The sequence below is a fragment of the Paralichthys olivaceus genome, chromosome 20 (genome assembly GCF_024713975.1).
Source record: "Paralichthys olivaceus isolate ysfri-2021 chromosome 20, ASM2471397v2, whole genome shotgun sequence".
Classification (NCBI taxonomy): Eukaryota; Metazoa; Chordata; class Actinopteri; order Pleuronectiformes; family Paralichthyidae; genus Paralichthys; species Paralichthys olivaceus.
Window position 1 is genome coordinate 10,231,051 of NC_091112.1, and position 18,798 is coordinate 10,249,848.

The window sequence follows — 18,798 nt, forward strand, 5'->3', positions numbered from 1 at the left end:
CGACTATTCTGTCCTGGTATTCTGTTTTTCACACAACATAGAAAGATAAACGAGTTATTCCCTTATCGAAGCAGAAATTTTACTTTTACTTTTACTTCAAGGATATCCTGGGTGGGGGTGGGGGATGTAGACAAGTTTTACTTTCTCTGCTGAGTTTGTGTTTAAAGTATGTAAAGTATAATAATGAAATACAAGTTCACATTTCTAGCTCTGCAAGCTCTGCGTCCTGCTTTACGTTTAACCAGGCCTCTGCAAACAGGAGAAACGGGAGTGTAGGAAAATGAGGAGACTGATGAGCAAACGAGTCATTAGAGTCAGGGGAGTGCACTCACTCATTTACTGCTGCCAAACCTCTGCAGCTGGAAACAATCTATCATTCTACAATCCTACGTGCAGAATCAGGGTCAAAACTCTAATGTGGCCTTATCTTGCCTTACATCAACAAAGGGTCATCTATTAGAAACGTGTTTGTGTGCAGCTTTTTACCTTTTAACCTTCATGTTGTGTAAATCCCTGAACCAAGCCCTGAGACACCTTCCCTCACACGAAAACATGAACTTAACATGACCCAGGGTGGACCACTGGATTCCACCTGAGAATTTCTCATGTCTGTGTGTGTGTGTGTGTGTGTGTGTGTTTTGGCTCCTGAGGCCGGATTCTAATAGCAACGTTACAAGTTCAAGGTCCAGGAACAAAGAGATCAAGAGGCATTTTTTTTAATCTTACAAATAAAAAACCTTTAATGGAGTTAACATGTTGACATGCAGGAAGAGGGGGGTGTATTGTGAGCAGGCCCCTGGATGAAAGATATATAAACAAACATGGATGCACACACAAGTGCACAATAAGCTACAGGCTACCTAAGGATATCATCGTAGCATGAGGTTCCTGACATGCTCGCTTGTGCTACATTACTTTTCCTGTTTGTGTCTTTACCTCTTCCTCTGTGCGTATTTGTGTAGCTTTTTGTGGATTATGTCAAGGTCTTTCATGTCCGACCCTCCCTAAGAAGTCAGCTTGACTGCCTCATTTCTGCTTAATGGATTTCCCAGAACGCTGGAAACCGGATATCTGTGAACAATATCTGGATTTCATGGGGGATAGACACTTGCTGCCATATTGCTTACACCTATCTGGTTTTGAATGATGTATGAACTCCTCCTGCAGGGGAGCCAGAGGTTTCATTAGGACAAGTAGGTGTTGTCGGCAGACATTTTTGTGTTTGAAGAAATTTCCTTCTTTACTATTTTGTTTCTTTTTAAAACTTGACAGGTCTAAACATGCTTCTAAGATCGTGGAGAGACATTAAGCAAAACTTTCCTCAATTTAAATTAAAGGATTCTATAATAAGCTGGTGGTGGAGAAATTATTTTAAGATACACAACTGGATGTCTGTCACTCTGTTGCTAACCACTTCCCTTTTTGCGTTTGTGTGATAGCTGCAGTGTGTGTATGTGTGTGTGTTTCAGCTGTGTTTGTGAGATTTATGTTTCTTATGCTTCTTCTTCTTCTTGTCATCTCTGTCATGAGTGGGGTCGTGGCGCCTCTTCTTGGTTTTGCACTCGCTGCTGTTGCTGCTGTCGCTCTCCGACTCCTTCCTCTCCCTCTTCCTCTTCTTCATTTTCTTCTCCTGGGGTATGAATAAACAAGAAGAAAAATGTTCTGTGAGGCATTAAAGGGAAGTTGAAGAGCGATGATAAAGGGATATGTTCAAAGCAGTTTCAGCTGTTTCAATGCCTCAAAATTGAACAGTGGTTTTAAAGGACTTAGTCACACGGTTTTCTTTCAAACAACACTTCTGACCGTTCTAATAAAAATGCCTTGTATCTGTAGGCGTATGAAACCACAGACATGTGTTGTGGTGACACAAAAAACACATATTCACCTTCTTTTTCTTCTTCTTTTTGTCTGAGTCTTGCCTAAGCGCAGCTGTTGAGGGCTGCTGCTGTTGCTGCTGTTGCTGCTGTGGCTCTACATCATCCTCTTCAGGCAAAAGAGCGTACTGCAAGCCCGGAGCAGAGAAACAGTCCTTTGTAAAGTGACCTAAAAAAACAGTAACTATTTATTCAAATGACTGCAAAACAAAATCCCAGAAAAACGTTGTGGTTGCTTGCAGACTTTGTTAGGACAGTTGTATTTTTCATGTTGTTGTTTGTACCTTTGCAGCCACACTTTGCACACGTCGTGTTGAGCACAGCCTCCAGTGTGATCCTGTTGCCAGTTTGGTCTCTGAACATCTTACGTCGCCTCGCATCCTGCCTGCAGTCACACACAGTCACAATCACACACACACACACACACACACACCTGTACATGCACAGACAAACACACACAAATAACACAAATGTCAACACTTACTCTGCATTGACATTATTGGGGTCCAGGTCCCGCCCTGTTCCCTGATTGACAGCTTTCATTGAGAAGGACATCTTCACCTTATCATCACGAATCTGAGAAGTAGAGGAGAGAGCTGCAGCTGCATACAGTACTGTGTGTGTGTGTGTGTGTGTGTGTGTGTGTGTGTGTGTGTTGTTACCTCTTTCCCAATGACTTTAATCCACACCTGTTCACCCACATCGACAATTTCTGAGGCGCTCTCAACCCGTGAGGCCGACATCTCACTCACATGAACCAGGCCTGTGTGTGCAGGAGAAAAGAGGTTAGATGTTGGACATGCAAATACATCTTTATATTGCTGATGATGTAAGTAGAGCCTGACCACAAAGAACAGTCATCTATGAAATAGATACATTTACTTTTCAACCTGAACTTAACTTTCTTTTCAGGCTTCAAATTCAAGCTAAATATGCAGCATATTCTCAAACTTTCTGAGAACCAAGGTGCAGGTGGTGTAGATTTTTCCCAGTGCACTTTGCTCAGACTGCCCCTTAGTGGAGAAAATGAACAGCTGGAGTTTAGTTCCTACAGATCAAGGATAATTGTCGGACAATAAAAAAGTATTTGGTTAAAAAATGTAACCCCTTGTGTATACCTAGATTGTCAGAGGCCAAAACCTTCGCAACTTTCCCTCTTTACATGAACGTGATCTTATAGCTCTTTATAAAAAACTCACACTGGGTTTAAAATTATTTGTAACAGTGGCATTAAAAGCCACATGTAAAAATGTATCATTATATTAAAAACATGGGATTGCACTGTTACATTTACTCTTCCTCATCATCTGTTATGTGGAGCATCATAACTACAAACTGCAGGATGCTGCCTACCTCATTTTAACAAAAAAGTTAATATTATAAAAAATGATCTTCTTCCAATCAGGGAAGTAATTATCTTAGATGCTGTGTAGTCTCTTCTCCTAATTTTGGCAAAGACATAAATGGCACAGATTGACACAGACACTATGCACTGGACTTAAGGAACCAAGGCCCTGCATCTTCTGCACTCTCTCTGCATTGGTTTGTCTCTGCTGATTCTTATTGTGTTACCCCTGGTGGTTTTCATACTTACTTATTTATATCATGTGGGATTCCTGCAGTCTTTCACTGCCCTATTTCTTCTTATTACTGTGGGTCATTCCACTCATTTGGGTTTTGTGGATGTTTTCGCTCTGAATAATTAAAACAGTAAAGATCTATCTAAAGATACATGAACTTCCACACACCTTCCTTCTTGTATCCTGGCAGTCGAACAAAAGCTCCATAGGCTTGCACAGAAACCACTTCTCCCTTGGCAATGCTGTACAGTGGTGGCAGACCTTCCAATCCAGCCGGCTCCTGTGGTGGACCATCACTGTCAGACATCGTCTCAGTGGAGGTAGACCACAGGTATCAATACGTAGATCTGGAAGACTGGAAATTACATTTAATTACTTTTTAGGTCTTAAAATGGAAGAAATTCCCTTTTTGAAACTAACACTTAAAGATTTATGGTTTTATTTACCACAAATCTCTAAAGAACAAAAGATGGATCAAATCTTAAATTCAAATATCTTATATTCAATAAAGTAAATACCCTTGCATTTATAAATTAGAATAACTTTAACATTAACATGCTTTCATCAGAGTCCTCTCTCATGGGGATAAATAGCTGGTTGGTTTACTTCAGTTATGTATGAGCTTATTTAAAAAAGTTTTGCAGAAGATCTTAGACAGAATAAACAACTGCAGTAACTCTTTTTTTGAGACTCATTGTGAATAGTAGCAGCTAGGCTAACGTTAGCTACATTTCATTATTGCTCTCGACCAGGCAAACCATGTTCAAACTGACAAAAACACATTAACAGAGTAACTGGTGCGTTGACTTATTGTAAATACCAACTAGTAAAAGAAGAGGATGAAACTCTAGATGAGGAGAAAATACTGAAATAAAACAGAACTACCGTTCGCGATAGCAGAGCTGGTTCAGTTTCACTTCCGGTGCAAGCCAGGACGACAACAAGCTAACCAACCAATCACAGCAGACTATACAAACTCAAACCAATCACACGCCTCATAGCCGGCGGAAGTAGATCCCCTCTTTTCTTCGTTGGTGTTACTCCGCTGGATTTCGCTGTGTGAAAGACGTCCGCTCATTTTAGTCAAACAAAGCGTTTAAATTGATATTTTTCGCCGCTTCGTGAACACGAACCAGGGATGATTGAGCCGAAGAAAAGAGTGGCGGACATGGCGGTGGTTCCTGCGGCGGCGAAGCGGCCCCGGACGGAGCTGGTGGCGGCGGCTCAGTCTCAGCAACTCGTGGCGATGGTGAGCAAAGAAGTAGTGCAGCCTGGTGCGGGTCAAAAATACTGGTAGAAACTTGTTCGAGAAAACTCAACGATTATTGTTGGATATTATTAACTACACAACCGTCTATGACGTGAGATCACTGGACTGGAAAGATGCCTTCTACTCGTGGAACAAAGCTGTTTACTGAACAGAGAAGCAGGAAATCAACATAAACTCAAAAGCAGCAGATACAGTGATGATTCATTTTCTCATAATTGACCGATCACTCATTTGTCACGTTCTACATCTGGTTCAGGAAGTTCTTCAGTATGTCGTCCTTATACACAATATGTACCCAGCTAATTGAATGGTAAATGATCTGTACTTATATAGCACTGTTATAGTCTTGATGACCACTCCAAACGCTTTACAGTACCATTCACAGATACATGTATACAGTTCAGCACGTTCTCTAATATACATCACTCTTACACTGAGAGCTCAACCTACTCCTCCTCCTGAGCCCCTTGTGGCTGTTTTATGGCCAATAACAATATTTGAGCGCTAAAACAACCCTGCAAGGAAATTTGATTCCTCTTAATTTAACTCATCAGTGCTCTCACCAGGACAAACTCTTTCGAAATTAGTATTATTTCCCTCAAACCTTAACCCCTGACGTCAGACTCACAGCTCAGCTCAAATCCTTGTCCATGTGTCTCCTGCAGGGGCCCCCACGGAGCTCCAGCCTGCAGGCTCCCATCATGCTGATGTCTGGCCACGAGGGTGAGGTGTACTGCTGCAAGTTTCATCCCAACGGAGCCACGCTGGCTTCCTCTGGATTTGACAGGCTCATATGTAAGTTAATAATAATATATAAACTTCTGCAAACAGTTATGCAAAAAAACGTATAGTTCACACATACGCAAAGTCATTGTTACTGTGGATAAATAATCGTACATTGTGTTTCTTTGCTGCAGTGATGTGGAATGTGTACGGAGATTGTGAGAATTATGCCACTATGAAGGGCCACAGCGGAGCAGTGATGGAGCTGCACTACAACACAGACGGAAGGTAGGAACCATCATCAATGATGTAAAACCTGATAGGTACACTCTGGAATAAACCTCAGTCAAAATAATTAGCTAAATCAAACAAATGTTGTGTATTTCAGCGTGCTCTTTTCAGCGAGCACAGACAAGACTGTAGGTGTGTGGGACAGTGAGACAGGTGAGAGGATGAAGCGTCTGAAGGGCCACACCTCCTTCGTCAACACCTGCTACCCAGCTCGCAGAGGGCCCCAGCTTGTCTGCACCGGCAGCGATGACGGGACAGTCAAGGTAGGTTTTCCATTAAGTGACCTGTTTTGATCAGATAATTGGGTGTGTTAGTGTTTGGAAATTTAACCCAAACACTCTCAATGGTCACAGTCTTGGATCTGAACTCTAGTTTTGATCCTGTGTTTAGGAAATTATTATGTGCTCATGGTCCCTTCATGGTCTCTCCTTGTATGTGTTTGTCTCTGTGGTATAGCTGTGGGACATTCGTAAGAAGGGGGCGATCCACACTTTCCAGAACACCTATCAGGTGTTGGCTGTCACCTTCAATGACACCAGTGACCAGATCCTGTCAGGAGGCATCGACAACGACATCAAGGTACCAGGTTTTTAAACATATACAGAGATCCTGGAGACAATACAGATTGTGTCTATTCAGTGTGTAAAACTGAGGACATGGTTAACCAGTTGTGGAATTTAATTACGTTGTATTTTCATTCGGTCTAGTGTCAGCTGATTTCAATGCATCACATCTTTGCTTCTCTTCTACTCCCTGTGCTTACAAATAGACTTTAACAGGTTTGACATTGACATTTCAATACAGTCAAAATTCACAAGAAAGCGTTTCTTATCAACACTCTTCTGTTTCTGTTGTCACACATTAGAAAAGGTCAAGTAGCGACTGAAGCGATAATATTTTATACTTGTTGTGGAAACTACAATATCAACTGCAATAATTTTGCAAAAGCTTGTTATAGATGAGTATAAAGATAAAATATATATATATATATGGTATACAATAGTGAGAAGAAAGAGTTTTGGCATTTGGTATCAGTTTAGCTGATAATAACCTGTAACAGATTCATACCCATCATCTGGAACCAGTCGGTACACACACACACATCACATAGAAATAACATGAAACACTGTGAAACCTATAAGTTAATAGAGATATGTATATAAAAACCTCATGATCCCCTAAGGTTACTAAACATGATATAATAACATGCCTATATAATACTGCTATATCACATTCATATGATGATCAGTCTTTTTTTTTCTAGTGCAAAATACTTTTACTCTCTCAAAGAGCAAATGTTCAGTGGAAGTGAAGAGCAGTAACAGATATAGCTGGTTTAAGGTGCATGTATTGTAAATATTTGGCTTCGGGATGTCGTAGCTGACTGAGGAATCAAATTAGATTTTCTTATCCAAAGAGAACATTGATTTGAACAGAGGTACAGAAAGTATACTTTAGAAATATATGTTCTAAAATACAGCAAAACAACAGAGACAATCCATAACAGAATGATTTTTGGAAGGAGCATTACATGGTTGCTGCTGCTGTGCTCTGTATGTTTTCCCAGCATATCAACCACAAAATATCAGTTACCACCACAAAAGTTTTTTTATTTCAAATGTTACTGTCGTACTTTTCCATAAAGTTAGTGATGGTAGATTTTGTTGCAGATTGCGACGATGACCTCTGATATCTAACTCTGAAGGCGAGAGAAACAAAGGATCTTTTAAATCTTTCTGTTTTGATCTTCAGCCCCTGTGGCTCAGCTCGAATATCTACTGAAGAGGATGAGTGGGGTCATTCAGTACGCTGTGTATCTTATTGAAAATAAATAATGAAAAACCTGCGTACTTATATCTGTAGTCTATGAAACACACTGCATTTTTTAATTCTTTTCAAATTAGGTGGTTAAATACTAAATTTATGTTATTGTCAGTGTGCTGTGTAACTGTCTCCCTCAGGTGCTGCTCAGCCCATAAAACAGTCACTGCCTCTGTTGTTTCACTCTTGCATCTTTTATAATGACGTTCAAGCATCACATTGGGGTTTTTGTGCCTCGTCATGTTAAGTACTTCTGGTTACTAACGCTGCTGCAGGGTATTTAGTGTTGTAAAAAACCTCAGTGTCTATTTCTTTTCTCTCCCCGACTCCAACAACAGTTTTTTGTTTACTGAATTTTTTTTATCAGTGACATCTCAGCTCAAATCAACTCTTTGACACTATTATATATTCGCTTCAGTAAAAACGCTGACAGTAGCTGTGGTTTGTGTCGAGCAGGTGTGGGACCTGAGGCAGAACAAGCTGATCTACAACATGCACGGTCATGGTGACTCGGTAACTGGACTCGCTCTGAGCTCCGAGGGATCGTACCTTCTCTCTAACTCCATGGACAACACAGGTGGGACATTAGAAACTGCTTTTTCCTTTTTCTCAGGCGCCTTCATTTTGATTTTCCTTTGCTGGATGTTCATTGTGACTCTTTTCTGTTTCTCCGTGTAGTCCGGATTTGGGATGTCCGACCGTTTGCGCCCAAGGAGAGATGTGTGAAGATTTTCCAGGGCAATGTTCACAACTTTGAGAAGGTAACACATAGCTAGTGTTTCCTCACGTTACTACTTGAAATTAAATTGAATTGAAATTAACTTTGTTACAAACAGCTGCCGTCCTGCTTTACATCTGCTTGCAGTTTGCTGACATTGCCTTTCTCCTTCTCCTGCCTCTCCCATCTCTCTCTGCTGACCTTTCTAATAAAGAAAACCTCCCTATTGTCTCATTACGGTAATAGTAGCTTGCGTCTCAGATGGTTGTCACGTCGCTAATGAAATTTCAAACATCTGTTCCTGTCGTACAGAATTTGCTGAGGTGCTCCTGGTCTAATGATGGCAGTAAGATCGCTGCAGGTTCAGCTGACAGGTGAGAAGAACCCCCTCAACACACACACACACACACACACACACACACTAGCTAGAGGCCATGTTATAATTAATTATCGGTTACAGTGAAATTCTTGTCACAGTGAAGGCAGAGAGCCAAAGTCCTGACATCACCTCCATGTTTGCCCTCAGTTTCCACTGGCTTCTCGTCTGTCACTCATCTTTCATCAGTTCTTTTGAGAAAGTGAAACCAGTTCCAGGGCTTTAGGAAATAAATGGCGGTCTACTGCAGGAGTTACATTATCATTGTACTAACATTATAAACCACAACTATAATGTCCACCAAGGGTTTCTTCTAATGTCCTTTTATAATCTCTACCATCTCAAATGTCTACATTCTCCGTCTGGCTTTAATTTCAGCCACATCTTTTGTGTTTGTGGCCCGTGGACTTTAAACCCTCAGTGGTCTTTGGCCAGTTCAGTAAGTTTTCTGCAAAAATAGAAATAAGAGTGATCTCCTGTCATCACTCAGCACTTCAATTTGTAAATAAGTTTCCTTTCCTATCACTCAACTCACTCAGTTAGGGGCACCCAATAACTCACCTGGTTGAGTGTACGCCACCGAGTCTACCAAGTGCTCCTGTCATGTCAGAAGATTCAGAAAGATAAAATAAACTCAATATTCATGGTTTTTCATGTGTTTCAGTTATTAACAAAGTTACTGACTTTGTGTCTGTTTATAGATTTGTGTATATTTGGGACACCACATCACGCAGAATCCTGTACAAGCTGCCAGGCCACGCTGGCTCCGTCAATGAAGTGGCCTTCCACCCGGAGGAGTCTATAGGTGAGTGGAGAACCTGCGTCAGTCTCAGATGACGCACTGTAATACATGTTAGAAGAATGGAACAGAGATATCTTGAGGAACAGGTTCATGAAGAGAAGATCATTTTCATGGTCGCGTGCTTTTGTTTTTTTTTGCCAGAATGTGTTCATCAGCAGAGTCTGAAAATCTGTTGGATATAATTTCATGTTGGTTTGTAACTCACCTCAGGCTCATCTCTTTCTCTCTCTCTCTCTCTCCACACAGTGCTGTCTGGCTCCAGTGATAAACGGCTCTACATGGGTGAAATCCAGTAGCATGTTTGTGATCTGGATGAGTATGTGTGACAGTGTGTGTGTGACTATGTGTGTGTGCTTGCGTCCTCAGCGAGAGTCCAGCTGTGGAAGTACATGGGTGGTGATCGACAGTGGAGCCACTGTGATTTCATGTGCTTCAGTGTTCAGACAACCTCAGGATGTTTGTTCAAAGTTTATTATTCTCAGTCACAACAACCTTGACATTGAAAAGTTTTTTTTAATCCTGATATGTTTCTTTTTAATAAACTTTCAATATTCTGTAAAAAGTTTGTCAGATTCTTTCATCGTTGTGATGCTTTTGTCGGCTCACAGTTGTTACTTCGGCAATGGTGCTTTTTGTTTTCGCTTGTGTGTGTGTTTGTTTGTGAGCAGGACTACGCAAAAACTACCAACTGGATTTTCATGAAACTTGGTGGCAAGATGAGACGTGGGCCACATTTAACATTGTAAGATTGTTTGTCTTCTTGACTAATTTCCCAGGGATAAATTAAATGTTCTTGATAGAGAAAATCAGGCAGATTTTGGAGACTGATATCTATGAGTGTGTGCACTTGGGTGCAGCTTGATTGAATTTAAGGGCCGGGATTGGCCACTGAGTTATGGATTCTACTGAATGCCATTCTGGTTTTAAGTAAAAATTGGCAAATGGGGGAATGCTGTGATCTCGTCAAGCAAAGATAAAAGTTATTTTATAGCATTCATCCACTGCTATTGTCACATCTATTGGTACATTTGGCTCTAACTCCCTGTTATATGTTCATGTGGGAATTTAAAGGTTCAGTGTGTAAGATTTAGGTGAAAGTGATCTAGTGGCAGAAATTGAATATAAAATAATCCTAGTGACATTTTCACTAGTGTCCATCCTCTTTCTGGTCACATATATGAGCATCTGAAAGAAAACTAGGTGAAGAATTTTGGCATATTGTTTGTGTTTTATGGTTTTCTATCTGCCTTGCTCTACAAAGCACTCTTGTCGGACAGTAAACTAATGAACGTAACTAGTAATGAAACACTTGAAACGACGAGGCCTTTGTTAACAATGACTTCTATCATTTCCTAGTGTGTCTACTGGCAAAACCTGGATCTCTTTGAAAAGCACCAAACTTCATTGCTTTATGTGCAGGAAGAGTTGAGCTTCTCACCTCCTTTTACCTATACATAGTGTAAAATGAATGAAAGCACTATATGGAGTTATTGGCATGTGACTATGCACAGTGAACGAGCATGAAGCGCAAAAATTGGGCGACTAAACCTTTAGCAAGATTCCTCTGAGATGTGCATGGTAGCAGGTCAAATAAATTCTACAACGTATTTGAAACAGGAGGCTAACATGTGTTTTGCAGATCTGCTCCAGAACAATGAGACAAATCAGAATAGATACTTATAGGCAGAGTGCACAAATGAAAGGGGAGTGTAATCACTTTACTGTATTTGAGAGACATGTATGGTGAAGATACGTTTGTTGCATTAACACTGAATTGTTTTTTTCCATTGGTTGTCATATGGCCTCAGGATCACTGGCTCTGCAGTCATCATCAGGCCTGTGGCCAGTGGTATTACTGTATCATAATGTACCACAAAGTACCACACTCTATCATACTGTATTACAATGTATCAACTTGTACTACACTGTATGATACTGTATCACAATGTACTTCACAGTATCACATGTACTACACTGTATAACACTGTACCACATGTACCACAAGGTATCACACATAGACTGTATGTATCACACTCTACCACATGTACCACAGTACCACATGTACCACAGTGGTGGAGGTGAGTAGCAGAGGTTGATTAAACATGGTTGTTAATATTGTGTGTTCCTCTGGATGTAACCGCGGGCTGTGGAGACGAGCAGCCCCGCGGGGCAGCGCAGCCTCCTCGGTCTGTGTCTCCGGAGGTGATGGTGTAAGGAGGCGGTAACAGACTTTATTATTTTCGGCTGAACCTCCTCCTCCTCCTCCTCCTCCTCGACTCATCCGTTTCTTTTGTGCTCCTTTCTGAGATTCTCCTCGAGGGGGTCGCGGTGACTGAGAGCCCCCACCCCCTGTCTCTCTCTCTCTCTCTCCCCCCCTCTCCCTCTGCCTCTCTCCCCCCGGCTCCTCCTGCTCCCGCCCCGGCACCGATTGTTGACAAAAGACGCTGCTAGACGGAGAGAAGGAGCCCAGCGCCCCGGTACCGGTGAGCACATCCATCCGTTAACTTCACTTCTTTCCCCCGAACAGCTCCAGGGGGAGAGGATCCGGCGGTGGCGGCCGGGGGGAGACTCCTCATGCTCCCAGAAAACCGTGAGCCACAACGGGCTGCTTTGTGTCGGCGGTAGATCGCGTGTAGCCGGAGCGTTAGCGAGTAGCACTGCGGGGTCGCTCCCCTCCTCCCCACCGCCAGCCCCCTGTGATCCGGTATCATATGATATTCATTTCTGTCTGTGGCCCGGGGCCCGTTGTGACAGCTTTCCGTCTCTTTGTGCCTTTGTGTGTGTCCCCTCTCCGGAAGGTGTGGCCGAGGTGATTCGGTTGTCGGTGGTGGTCGGACCGCAGCGGGCCGGCGTGAAGTGCCCCCCCCCCCCCAAGACACATTCATCACCCCTCCTCCCCGGTCCTCCTGAAAAACACCAACGACTGGTATTTACCGACAAAACCAGCGGCCAGCATGGGTCACTCACTGTGAGGGAGGAGGAGGAGGAGCAGGAGGCAGCGGCCTTGGGCAGGTCTATCCAGCCGGGAATGGTGTGAGCTGAGACGGCCAGGCAGTCTGGATCTGACCGGGGACCCGTCATTCCCCCGGAGCCTCCGCGGCTCCAAGCCGCGTCCTGAGCCCTCCAAGATGGGGAAGTGCGACGGCAGATGCACGCTGCTGGTGATATGTTCACTACAACTGGTGAGTGTGTGTGTGTGTGTGTGTGTGTGTGTGTGTGTGTGTGTGTGTTTATCAGTGTGTATATATGTGTTCATATGTATCTGTGTGTGTGTGTGTGTGTGTGTGTGTGTGTTCATGTTTGTGTGTGTTCATATGTATCTGTGTGTGTTTGTGTGTTCATGTTTGTGTGTGTGTGTGTGTGTGTGTCTCAGCAGCCTCCTCTCACTCAACATGAAGATATAATTAGAGCATCGTGCTCCACAGCTGCACATTGTAATCACACATTTTTGTAGTGTCACAGTGAAAAAGCTTTGAGCTGCAGCTGCTGGGGGCCATGCCACATTACCTATGAGTGTGTGTGTGATTGAAACTGAGGGAGCAGGGCAGGGGGCGCTTTAGTGACGGGGTGGTCCTCATGTCTGTTGAGAGAGAGAGAGAGAGAGAGAGAGGGGTGATAGCCTCATTCTGGCAAAACCCCTGTGAGTGTTGTGGACAGGAGGGACAGGGAGGCCCTGCTCCCCATCTGGTCTCCATTCTGGAGTTAAACTTAGCTGCTCCTTGTGTCCACAAATAGCTTGAGACTATTCCTCTAAAATGTAATAAGTGTGTAACATGAGACAGTACCATCTATTCGTGTAATGAGGCTGATGCAGGCCCTGGCAGCAGCAGCAGCAGTGTGAGCAGTGGCTGTGCTTGTCCAGGCTATTGTTTGTTGGGCCTGATGGGTTGTGTGTGTGCAGCAGGGGGATTCGGCCCTGAGATCCTCATTAGTTTGGGGGAGCTTTTAGGGGTTGCTCCTCTTTTACAGTCACTGGACTGGCTGGTGCTCCAGGCAGTTACCATGGAAACAACTGCGGCAGACCTGTGTATGTGTCCCTGTCACTGTGTGTGTGTGTGTGTGTGTGTGTTGTATTTGCATATATCCTCATTTGTGGGTGTTTGTGAATGTTCCTCTAACATGAGTGTGTGTTTATGCGACACCCCCCTCCTCCCTTCTCTCCCCCTGACCCCCAGGTGGCTGCCCTTCAGAGGCAGGTGTTTGATTTTCTGGGTTACCAGTGGGCTCCCATCCTGGCCAACTTCCTACACATAATGGCCATCATCCTGGGCATGTTCGGCACCGTGCAGTTTCGCTTCAGATACCTCATCTTTGTGAGTTTACCTGTCACCTTCTGATGAGGTCACAGCGCCTGTTTACTTGCCTGTGTTTGTGTAGCTGCTGTCAAACAGAAACTAACCTCAGCGTCTGCTTGGCAGTATGCAGTATGGCTGGTCCTCTGGGTGGGCTGGAACTCCTTCATCATCTGTTTCTACCTGGAGGTCGGAAATCTGTCTCAGGTGAGTCATGTGTGTGTGCTTGGACATTTGTGATAGACATTAGAGATTAATTGCTTGATTAACAGCAAATGGATTGCCAATTATTTTGATAATTACTGTATTAAGCATGCTGGTTTGGCTGGTCACCTCTTAATGATATGCTATATCTATTTAGTAGTAACTAAACCAATTAGCAAAGCGTTTGGACATGAACTTCTTAATTATCAGTTTATTTAAAAAATGCCATAAATTTACTTTGCTTTTCTGTATGTGTGCTAAGCTTTTCTTTTCCTTTTGCAAGTACTTTCTGATGCAGAAATATGTAAAATTATTAAGTCATTTATATGAAAAAAAAGGAAAATAAAAAAAGTCTTATTAGCCCAGTAAAGCTGCTGTTTTGAGGTGACCCCCAACCCCTTGGCTGGGATCATCTGGAAGTCATGTATCATGCAACATTCTGTTTCCAACTTCCCAGATGTTATAATTTGATATTTTCTCTGTTTATATGTTTGTAAATTCACATCACCTTTGGCTCACAAGTATTGCGATGAGTATTTTTCGATAGTTCCTGACACTGTCCTCTTCTTTTATGAACATGTGTACCTATGTATGTGTGTTCAGGACAGGGACTTTCTCATGACGTTCAACACGTCTCTCCATCGTTCGTGGTGGATGGAGCACGGTCCCGGTTGCCTGGTAACGCCAGTGCTGGACTCTCGCATGGCCCCAGATGACCACCATGTCATCACCGTTTCCGGGTGTCTCCTTGACTACCAGTACATCGAGGTGTTGAGTTCTGCCATCCAGATCTTGTTGGCTGTACGTATCTGACAATCACACACTCCTCCAAATAATCACAGTGACACAGTGATAAAATACAGTGTTTTTTTTTCATTTAGCATCACACAGATAAACACAAAAAGAACATTTTTGTTTTATTTTGCTGACCCCTTAACTGTCTGCTTACACATTCTATATGAAATGCTTAGGAGACCGTTAAATCAGCAGTGACTCAGCCGATACAACAACACTCATCTTGTTTCTGACATCTCTCTCTCAGCTCTTTGGCTTCGTGTACGCCTGCTACGTGAGCAAAGTCTTCCAGGATGACGAGGACAGCTGTGAGTGCTTTTGTCTTCTCCCCTAAAAGCTTGTTGACCCTCCTCCAGTGTCTTGTTCAGCCAATTTGATTTTACTTTTTGTCACACTGCGGAAAGGCCTTTTAGTGTTAGCGATGACTGTCGATGTGAGCGCTGTTAGCTCGTTGTTTTCTCCTGCCTGACTCACGCTGAGTGATATCACAGCAGAGGATTCCCTGTGGGTGATCTCAGCGCTCCATCTGCGGAGAGTATTAGAGTGTGTCTGCCGGAATATTCCCACCATCAGAGTGTCCGTCTGTCTGCTGGTCCGGGGCTCGTCTATTTGCATGGGTGTGCCATCTGTGGGTCTGAATGGTGAATTCTTGTGCGTCTCTTGTGAGTAGTTTAGTTTCACAGAGTAAATTGAAATGACGTCCTGCAGTTACAATATGACACCATATGTTGGATTTTCTGTAAAAGCAAAGGACATGCTGTGTCAGTGATGTTTTAAAATCACGCTGTGTCAGTGAATATGTGCACCTCATAACACAGTGATGATAATGAAATCACAGAGTCATGCAATATCATTACATTTTATTGATTCCGTTCTAATATATCCTGACTGACGCTGGAATTTTCTTGCTACTTATGAGTCGATATATATACAAACACCAGATACTAGTATATCTGCAATTAGCTTATAATGAACAATTATCCAGCCTGGGTGATTTATTTGTCTAACTAATCATTACTGGCACTATATTCACTGCAGTACATCTCTTAATTTCAAAAGACTTGCCATAATACAAATTGCAGGTAAAAATAAAGATGTTTTCTTTTTCCATCCATCCCAAAGTTATTGTCTAAATCTCTGCTGACTTCGAACATCGAGGACTGTTTTCATTTTCAGATGGCACCTCTTGAGTTTGTTCCTCTGAATCAATTGAGAAAGATTAGACCATTGTATCCGTGACACAGAGGCGGCGAGAATGATGATGTATCTGTGCGTCCCTGCAGGTTCTGGTGTCACAGTGGGTTTACAGTGTTATAACAGTGTACTGAAAGCATTGTTATACAATCCGAGGCCGTGATAGATTTTCATGTCAAAATAAAAGCTGATCTTGAAATGCAACACTTTATAAAAAAAAGAATTTAAGGGAAAGTTGAATGATCTCATCTCTTTCTCTCTCCTTTTAAAGTTGATTTCATTGGTGGCTTTGACTCTTACGGATACCAGCCTCCTCAGAAGTCCTCTCATCTGCAACTGCAGCCTCTGTACACGTGAGTTATTAATACAGAGATCTAGAGAATTCTTCTCCTTCTTTTTGAGCTTATTGTGTAACATTTCTCTTTCAAGGGACACTCCAGTAAATACGTACCACACCTCCATAAAGTCGGGGGACTCACGAGAGAAAGAAAAATTCTGACCTTTTATCTCTAGTTTGATTGAAGCTCCAAAACGCTGGAGATTTACATAAATCTTCACTTCATTTGAATCTCACACCCTCACTTTGTAGCACAGCCTTTTGTTAAACCTTTTTAAACTCCCTCCAGAGGTGTCTCCACTTCTTCCAATTATGCAGAAATCAAGCTAAAACATCCCAGATCCTATTGCTGCCATCTTGTGCAATCATGCATTTCAACTTATTTTTATGGCAAGTAACAACAACACTTCAACAAACATTGGTGTGATAAGATCCTTAAAATAACAAAACCAATTCATGACAATAATTTATTCAACACACATTAAAGTGTAGACTTTTTAGTTTGGTCCATGTTCCATACATTAACATGGAGAAGGCAGGATTTATGACCTATACTGCAGCTAGCCACCAGGTGGGGATTGAGACGCTTTGGCTTCACTCATCAGGAGCCGTCATGTTGTCCATCTTTATATATTTGTATTCAAATTGTTTCCATAAGATGAGTAGTACAATAGTGGGTAAACAGAAAAATTGGTGGAGTGCCCTTTTGTACAGTTACATCAAAGTGTAACCCCCAATCTCTTCCCCTTCTGTATCACAGGGCTGGTTAATCATCGGTAGCGCCCCCCTCAGGCCAAAACCCTGACGGCGTCACTGTGGATGGGAAGTGGCAGTGGCCCTGATTACACTCACTCTGTGTGTCACAGTTAACCTGAGCAATGGACTTAACCCCACCCAGAGGGAGAGACGTCGTATGCATGTGTGCGTGTGTGCTTGTGTCTGAAATGGAGAACTACAGCCCTGATTAGAATGTACAGAGCTCAGGGAAGAACCAGCACGCCAGGTGGTCTGATAAGATGAATGGAAAGCAGGAGGCGGAGGAGGGGGGGTACAGAAAACAAGAGCTGGGGACACCTCTGTCAAATCACCGAGGACACGCATCACTAAACTGCCAGCTCTCAACACTCCCACAAGTGTGTGCGTGTGTGTGCGCGTGTGTGCGCGTTTGTGTGTGTGTGTGTCTGTGTGTGTGTGTGTGTCTGTGTAACTCCACAGGACTAGCAGATGCTTTGTGGTTGCACCCTGGACTCTTACCACTCAGTGCCGTTGTGAATTTTTTTGGGGGGAGTTTTTGTGTGGGACTGTGTGTGTGACTGTGTGTGTGACTGTGTGTGTGGGTGGGGACGTAGGTGGGGTCACATAATAAAAAGAGGCACAGCTTGTACCTGTTGTCGTTTTAGAATGTGGTGATGTCAAATTAGAGCAGTCTTTATGAGTCCCGCTCCCAAAGCCATCTTCCCTCACTCACCTGCCGTTAAAAACCCCTGGTTGACATTTTAGACTTTTACGTTACAGGTCAGGGCCGTAGTGGTCATAAAGCAGAGCTGCTGGAGTGGAGGAGGTGAACTGCCTGAAGGATCATGCTGTTGTCACTTAAGGAATTTTATTATTGTGAAAAAACAACCAGTGAAAAGAACAAATTCAACAGCTTGTTATGTGTCTCTTCCACTAAACCCATTTTCTCCTGAGGGTCTTAAACTCTAAAAATAGTCATGGAATATAATTTTCAAAAACAACCTAAATCATTTAGACTCTAGTTTTAAGCAAAGCCCTGTTTGAAGGATTCATTCACTGCTGGTTTTGGTATTTTTACTGGATTTGTTGCATTTCGCGTTCCGTTTCATCTCTGGCGAAAGTACAGATATAAAGTCAAATGTCCAGTTCATGGAAATTTAGTTTTCAGGAGATTAAATTCAGCCCGCTGCACCTGTGAGGCTTTCGACCTAAAGCGTTGCAGATGGCTTTGGGATCAGGCATTAGTGTGTCTATGGGGGGAGGGGGATACTGTGCATGTAAATAACCAGCCAATGATTGTTTTGTTGGTTTAATTTAGAAAAAAAGGGGAGGTGGATGGGGGGGGGTACATTAGCAAGGGGTTGGGACTGGGGGAGAGGGGTGCACATCTCAAAGTTTTCCTTCATACCTGCTTCTCTCGTCCTCTCACTGCCCATCTGCAGCTTAGCCCTCCATCGTCTTATACACATACCACACACTATACGTTCTACCCCTGCAGCTCAGTCACTGGAGCAATAATGGCGACAAATAGTCAAGGAAAATATGTCACGATGACGCACGTCCACCTGCTTCCCCCGAGTAGTTTTTGTACCTGGGATGGGAGAGAGGACGGGGGGAGGAGAAGCAGGTATGAGGTGAAGACCTTATTGGGTGTAAGGTGAAGTTTGAAATAATAAAAAATACACTTTCTACATTAAAGCTGACTCCTGTTGTTATCTGTAGACACACATTTGTCTCCCTTACAGGGACTTTGTGTTTAATAAATTGAGTGCTTTCATTCCTTGTT

The 18,798-nt window shown here is 42.9% G+C and overlaps 3 protein-coding genes across 3 annotated transcripts; 2 read left to right on the forward strand and 1 right to left on the reverse strand.

Annotated features, from left to right (window-relative positions):
• Window positions 1–710: 710 nt before the first annotated feature.
• zcchc17 (zinc finger, CCHC domain containing 17) lies at window positions 711–4,475 on the reverse strand. The gene is made up of 7 exons (XM_020090864.2): window positions 4,340–4,475; window positions 3,623–3,809; window positions 2,537–2,637; window positions 2,359–2,450; window positions 2,159–2,259; window positions 1,886–2,043; window positions 711–1,630 (listed from the first exon to the last, which is right to left on the reverse strand). Exons 2-7 carry the CDS (start codon window positions 3,759–3,761, stop codon window positions 1,466–1,468), a joined length of 756 nt encoding a protein of 251 aa, XP_019946423.2. The 5' UTR covers window positions 3,762–3,809; window positions 4,340–4,475; the 3' UTR covers window positions 711–1,465.
• Window positions 4,468–10,017, forward strand: snrnp40 (small nuclear ribonucleoprotein 40 (U5)). Its single transcript, XM_020090863.2, has 10 exons — window positions 4,468–4,703; window positions 5,390–5,519; window positions 5,642–5,735; window positions 5,836–6,001; window positions 6,195–6,317; window positions 8,016–8,136; window positions 8,238–8,320; window positions 8,590–8,651; window positions 9,355–9,458; window positions 9,702–10,017. The coding sequence occupies exons 1-10, from the start codon at window positions 4,593–4,595 to the stop codon at window positions 9,749–9,751; spliced, it is 1,044 nt and encodes a 347-aa protein (XP_019946422.1). The 5' UTR covers window positions 4,468–4,592; the 3' UTR covers window positions 9,752–10,017.
• A 1,744-nt stretch (window positions 10,018–11,761) lies between these two features.
• On the forward strand, window positions 11,762–18,710 carry nkain1 (sodium/potassium transporting ATPase interacting 1). Its single transcript, XM_020090879.2, has 8 exons — window positions 11,762–11,938; window positions 12,254–12,637; window positions 13,631–13,768; window positions 13,874–13,954; window positions 14,555–14,752; window positions 14,994–15,054; window positions 16,212–16,293; window positions 17,038–18,710. The coding sequence occupies exons 2-8, from the start codon at window positions 12,584–12,586 to the stop codon at window positions 17,045–17,047; spliced, it is 624 nt and encodes a 207-aa protein (XP_019946438.1). The 5' UTR covers window positions 11,762–11,938; window positions 12,254–12,583; the 3' UTR covers window positions 17,048–18,710.
• The last annotated feature ends 88 nt before the right edge of the window (window positions 18,711–18,798 follow it).